The 7,245-nt window shown below is 35.9% G+C and overlaps 1 protein-coding gene across 1 annotated transcript; it reads right to left on the reverse strand.

The window, feature by feature from the left end:
• Nucleotides 1-6,120: 6,120 nt before the first annotated feature.
• Nucleotides 6,121-6,984, reverse strand: LOC129572771 (ras-related protein RabX-like). Its single transcript, XM_055452872.1, has one exon. The coding sequence runs from the start codon at nucleotides 6,982-6,984 to the stop codon at nucleotides 6,121-6,123; it is 864 nt and encodes a 287-aa protein (XP_055308847.1).
• Between the last annotated feature and the right edge of the window lie 261 nt (nucleotides 6,985-7,245).

The following is a 7,245-nucleotide window of genomic DNA, read 5'->3' on the forward strand; positions in this document are numbered from 1 at the left end:
TGGATGGATGGATGGATGGATGGATGGACGGATGGATGGATGGATAGTTAATATGAAGAACAGAATGACCGATTCGTCAAGAAGATCGAACTGCAGAGTGAATGGATGAATGGATGGATGGATGGATGGATGGATATTTAATATGAAGAACAGAATGACCGATTCGTCAAGAAGGTCAAACTGTAGAGTGAATGGATGGATGGATGGATGGATGGACGGATGGATGGATGGATAGTTAATATGAAGAACAGAATGACCGATTCGTCAAGAAGATCGAACTGCAGAGTGAATGGATGAATGGATGGATGGATGGATGGATGGATGGATGGACGGATGGACGGATGGACGGATGCATGGATAGTTAATATAAAGAACAGAATAGCCGATTCGTCGAGAAGGTCAAACATTCTGCAATCTTTAGATTGTCATAGCATGCAAAATCATTTGAACTAAACGGCGTTTCAATAAGTGCACACGAAAGTATAGCAAATCACGATAGGTGCCACGATCCATCAAACTCTTATATCAAAATTATTATTTAATCTTTGCCATTCTTTTCATGAAGAGATAATTCTGAAAACATTGTTATCTGGTTGTTAAATTCAATTTCCATAACTTGTTCGGAGAAGGTTTTCGTCTAGACCAGTGCGACAATGTTTGTATATTTTAATATTGAATATCATCGAAAAGTCAGTTTACACTGCCCCCTGGCGAGTGGAACGTGTATGCCTATACATTCAATAAACTGCTTCCCCTCCACATTTTCCCCTACCATTTTTTCAATAAACAAACTTTATGAAAGTTGTATGGATTCGCTAGGTGCCGCCACAAGTACTACTTTTTTTCTCTCGTCTCACTGGTCTAGACATAGGCCAAACTTTGGCCCAAGAAATGAAAGTAAAATTCTTCGCCATTTTCTACTTATGACCGTTATTGGCCATTTTGGCCAACCTTATTCAATTTGACTGACTTTGTGGCAACATTTATTACCCAACCAAAAATTCACACTGAATCGACGTTGCGTTTACACATATCTGACACTGTTTTCACACGGTTTTGAACGTCAAACCGTGTGGCTATAGTATAGTAGAGTGTAAAGTCGTTTGACACCATTTTTGATGTCAACTCTTGATACCTGAACAAACTTACACACGGTTATTCGAAATCAAAAATGATGTCAAACGGTTTCACACTCTATTATACTATAGCCACACGGTTTGACGTTCAAAACCGTGTGGGAACAGTGTCAGATATGCGTTAACGCAACGTCAAATCAGTGTGGATTTTTGTTTTGGTTAGATTTTATGTTTTCAAATGATAATTGAGGCCACAAACTGAATAGAAGATTCGAATTTTTAATGACATATACTTTAAAAATTCTCAGATAAACTTGTCGAAATCAAGACTCAAAAACATAAAAAATTTCAAAATCGAAACAGCGGGTTTGGTCATTAAATCCTTCTGATTTCTGAAAATTGGGATATTGTTTTGATAATTCTGAAAGTGGCTATTTATTAGGGAGTGTCCTTCAGGGGACTGAAACCAAGACTAATACATTTTCTTCTCAAGTAATGGCACCGTTTTCGCGAAGATACTTCTTTAAAAAAAATTCAAATCACCTCTTTCCGGAAAAGTTATTTTGTGATGACATTTGTGCTTCAGATAGAATCAACAGAAAACATACTTTCCTTTTCAAAAATATAAATCGACAAAAAAACATACATTCTTTTACGTCTCACGAATAGAAGTCAAGACATGAAAATTGTGTACTCGCACTTAATTGTTAACGTTAAAAAATAACAACATTGCTATTACTATTACCATTTCGCAATGTTTTTGATTTCCTGGCGTTCATTAGTCATGTGAGTACAGACACACCACATGCTCGTCGTTTTGTTTAATCTGAACACTAATCATCCGTGAGTGATACGCAAGGTGGCAGCACCTTAAATGGCGTTTTTACACACAAAGTAGATAATCGAGTGTAAATTATGTTATAGGCGTATCAAAATGAAGGTTTTAAAACAATACATTGTTAATATAGAGCGTGTGGTGTGACTGTGTGAGTTCACAATTTTTTGAGTTGGCATTTTGATCTGCGTAAAAATATAATGACAAAATGTACCAATGAAAAATGAGATATACAAATTTTTTTGGGAAGCTCGTTTTGAAAAACATGTCTGAGATCTTTTCAAGCCAAATATGTGCAACTGAAAAACTACTACTACTATACTTTGTGTAATAAGTCTGTGAACATTTATTTGGAAAAAAGTGGAGCCAAAAAAATATTAATTACATTAAATAATGATGTAATGTATCGAAATGTTATTACAAAAATTTTTGGTTCCACTTTTTTTCAAATAAATTTTCATAGTCTTTATAACACAAAGTATACCAGAAGTCAAAGTACATAAAGTATAATTTAAACGTTGTTGCGTTGTTGAAGTTGTTGCGGCTGAAGTAATGATCTAAAGTAGGTTTTGACAAGCGCGTAGTTGAATCGGCGCCACAGAGAAATAACTACGTGGTGCACACCTCTGTTTTGAGTATAAGTGAGATAAAAAAATTAAAGTCACTTCTACTGAAAAGACATTCTAATGAAAATGTTCGGATTATTTCCCACTTTTAGAGCACCGAAATTCGAAATAGACACAATACGTTTAATGTTTAAAATGTTTTTCAGCTTTTTTGCGAACATTAATAAAAACCCGAACTTTTGGGAGGAAATAGAATTACACCAGATTTTACTAGGGGCTTATGAGTAAGGCTAACAAAAATATTTATTTAAATATTTTGAGCGATTTCGTTTTAAATAAATATTATATTTATTTTTAAATATTCTAGGATTTTTAGAGTTTTTCTGAAATATTTTGAGGCAAACATTTTTATTGAACAGTTTCAATTATTTAGAAAAAAAAATTGACTCCAGATTTTTGGTTCACAAAATTGCATTTTTTTTATTTTTTTTTGTTTTTTTTCATTATTATTATTCATTATTATTATTATTCTGCACCATACAGCGTTTCTTCGCCAGAGGTGGTTTATTTGATATAAATATTTGGTTGCATATTTACAATATGTATTCTTATTTTCTTCAGTCTTTCCAAGTTCTATTTCTTCTAAAATAATCTGTTATTCTTTGTTTGACAGTACTTGTACTAACATTAAAATCAATTAAATAAGTATTATATATTTTTGGGATAGTGCTAGTATCACATTCATTCGTTTGATTTGGCTTTTCAATAGTAAAATATTTATAGAATTCATTATATGTGGTTAGCATGTGATTGATCGGTTCAAACATTGAGTAGTTGTATATTCTAGTCGGCAGTTCCAGAAATTGAGTGTTTCTTGTTCGATGTCGTGGTGTTCTAAAGTTGATTTTTTCCATGATATACTTTGATGATATTTGGCCAGAGATAACATTGTGTATGAAGCAAATTTGCGCGATTTTTCTTCGTTCTTCTAAGGTAATCATTTGTAGAAACAGCAGACGATTTTTGTATTGTGGCAAGATGAATCTGTGTGACCATTGCATTTTTCTCAGTGCAAACAGTAGAAATTGCTTTTGGACTGATTCGATTCTAGCAATTTTCTCATTGGTGTGTGGGTTCCATATTTGCGATCCGTATTCAATAATAGGTAATACGAATGTGAAGAAGAGTTTCTTTATGGTCCATGGGTCGTTGAACTCTCTTCCAAAACGCTTTATCCACGCAAGTCTAGCTTTGGCTTTAGCAGTTATATACTCGATATGTGCGCTAAAGTTCATTTTTTCATCCAAAATTACTCCAAGGTCCTTTATTATTTTGACTCTGTCAATCAACTTCCCTTCGATAGTGTACTTGAAGTCAAATTTCAGCTCACCACGGTGATATGATACGAAATTCGTTTTTTTAACGTTCAAGTTCATGCGATTACGTTTGAAATAATCAACAACTCTATTTAAGTCATCCTGAAGTGCCAAGCAGTCATTATGTCGCTTTATTTGCATTGAAAAACGAGTGTCATCGGCAAACGATTGTAATTTGGAGTTCATTAGACAATGTGGCAAATCAATGATGAACAGGACAAACAGTGTCGCTCCAATCGGGTATCCCTGACCTGTTCCCGATGTTACTTCGATGGGATTAGACATGGCTCCATTCAATCTTACAATTTGTTGACGTTCACTTAGATATGATTTTATCCATTTTAGTATTTGCTCATTCAATCCCATAATTTTCAGCTTGTGTGTGAGCAGTTTCACGTCAACCGAGTCAAACGCTTTAGCAAGGTCGAGATATATTGCATCAGTTTGAGTTCCATGTTGCATGTTGACTAATGTTTGTGAAGTAAATTCAGCCAGATTCGTTATTGTTGATTTTCCTTTGACAAAACCATGCTGGCTGCCATCGATGATGTTCTTCATGTAATAATTCAAATGATTTGCTACTATCGAGTCCAACAGTTTTGGTATTATACATTGCAGTGCTACTCCACGATAGTTCTCAATTTTATATTTAGCTCCACTTTTGTGCACAGGTCTTACATAAGAGCGTTTCCATGTGTTCGGTACATAACCAGAATTTAACGATTCACGCAATATGTGTGTTATTGGCTTCAGCAATGTGTGAATGCAGTTTTTGATGAACATATTCGGTATTCCGTCGGGACCAGACACCAAATTGTTTGGCAAATCGTGGATTTTTTCCATAACCAATTCCTCAGTAACATTAATACGTGGGAAGTTCGCACATCGGTCGAATAATATCGGATCATTTTCATCATAGCTTGCTTCGGATCCATCAATCGGTTGTGTATATGCTCTTCCAAAGTGTGTAGCAAATGAATTGGCAATTTCGTTTGGGTCGGTGCATTTGTTGTCATCATATTCCATTTCATTTGGAAGATCGTTATTGGTATTATTGCACGTTCTTACATACTCGAAGAATTTCTGTGGATCCTCATTTATCAATTGTTCCATTTCGAGTTTGTAGTTTCTAAAAGCAGAACGAGATTTCTTCTTATACTCACGACGTAGTTCAGCATGATTTTTTCTCGTTTCATCGGTCGTTTTAAACTTCTTCATTTTGTGCAGTGTACTTACTCTGTTTTTCAAATTGATCAGTTCACTATCGAACCACTTCGGATGAATTTGTTGTTTCTTCGTTTTCGTTTCAACAGTCGTATCAACTGCAGTGTTAACTATTGCGTAAAACTGATCAATTGCATCGTTCAAGTCGATTCCGCTGAAAACATTGTTCCAGTTGGCATTATCGAAAAAATTATTGATCGATGTGTAGTCAGCATGTTTGAAGTCTTTGTATGTAATCACATCATCAGATTTGCTGTCAATTTTATCATGGATGACTACTTCGAGTGCTTGATGGTGTGTTTCATTTTTTGCTATTTTACTTTTGCTCATTTTGCATGTGAACATGTTGGGCTCATTCGTCCATAGCAAATCCAACATTCGTTTGTTTTCATTGTGGTGAGTACATATTTGAAACAAACCCAGCTCGTGGCACGTATCGATGACAATTTTCTCTTTTTCGCTCGCCACATTTACAGCAACAGCTACTTCCGGATTCGCTCCAAAGTTGATATCAGGATCATGAGTATTATTTGTGTTGCATGTATACCAAATCAGATTGCGCAAATTGAAATCACCTGATACAAGCAGTACATCATTTTGATTTGCTTTTGATGCTACTTCACGCAATGCATTCATATGGGCTTTATAAACTTCCAACGGTGAATCTGGTCTGATGTAAACTTGGACCAGTATCAAGTTTCTGCCGTTGCATTTTACTTTGGCCTATACTTGTTCAGCACCAAGATGTTCAGCTGTTCCGATACATTGCGGATTGAATGACTTGTCAATTGCGATAAGAACACCGCCCCAGCCCTTTCTCTTGACACGCTGAAACTGTTCAGTGGTAGGTGATCTATCGCATCTGAATACTTCGAAGTTCGGCGGAAATATCTCTGATGAAGAAACATCTGCGTTGAGGTGCGTTTCACTCAACATGTAAATTTTAAAAATCGCTGCCAAAACTTCGGATAAAAAATCAACTGATTTCTCTATACTTTTCACGCCGTTCAAATTATTGCAATATATCAAAACGTCATCAAGTCTTACATTCCATTGTGATTTTGAGCGTTGAACGGTTGGAAGTTTTGATGTGGTGCCTGTGTATATTGCGGATGGAATAGTGGCATGGTTGGCTGAGAATGAACCTGTTGCTGAGGTGGAGGGTAGAAATATGGCATTTGGTACCAAAAAGGAAACGGCACATTGGTCTGTGGCAATTGTTCATGGTGCATATGATTTATATGATTTACACGGTGCTCATGATGGCGAGGTTCATAATTATATCGACCGTTGTGATTATTACGATTTCGATTTCGATTGTAGTAGCTAAATTCATCTGATCGATTCTCTCGTCGGCGTCTGTGTTGATTATTCATGCCTCGAAGCTCATTGTTGTTGTTGTTATTGTTCCGGTTACGATTTTTTACACTTCGATTTGATCGTATAAATTCCTGCCGTTTTTCAGAGCGAAGATTTTGCCGTTTCTTACTTTTACGCATTCGATATTTTTTTTCAAACGCTCTTACACGAAATTCTGTCGACCAATTTGTGGGTGACATGATTTTTTCACAGACTTCAAGTGCAAGCGTCGTCAACTTGAATGCGGTGTATGTTTTTCGGTTGTTTCTACTGGGAAGCATTTCAATTTTGAAAACACTATTGTTCAGATCGGTCTTTTCCATCACGTAATTAATCATTTCCTCAGTTGTAACGGATTTATCAGCCTTGGAAATGTATAATGAGTAGAGACCATTTTCATCGCATACAGGTAGGATTTTGTGATCTGTGCTCTTGTTGATTTTGTGATTGGATGGTTCTGTGTCGCTCAAATGTGTCAGGTTTCCATTCAGTTTATCACTTATTTTCTTCTCAACCGATTCGGCAATTAAATCACTCATTTGTTGCATGTTAATTATATTTTGATGAGGTATTGCACTGGCTGCTGCGGTGTTACCATCATTGTGAGTGCTTAGTAACATTTCAATTTTTTTCACACACGGCTCACATGTAATTCCAAATGGTGAATCAACGTTGAACATTTGAGAGAAAGCAGCCGTTCTATTCGGATCATTTTCGAGCACTTCCCATTTGAAACCACCACTATCTGTTGGTATTTTAACATCAATCCGAAAACATGCAGCAGATCTTTTGTTCTTAGCTCATCTCGA

The sequence above is a fragment of the Sitodiplosis mosellana genome, unplaced genomic scaffold, assembly GCF_009176505.1.
Source record: "Sitodiplosis mosellana isolate CC-2019 unplaced genomic scaffold, AAFC_SMos_1.0 Smas_scaffold_5489, whole genome shotgun sequence".
Taxonomy (NCBI): Eukaryota; Metazoa; Arthropoda; class Insecta; order Diptera; family Cecidomyiidae; genus Sitodiplosis; species Sitodiplosis mosellana.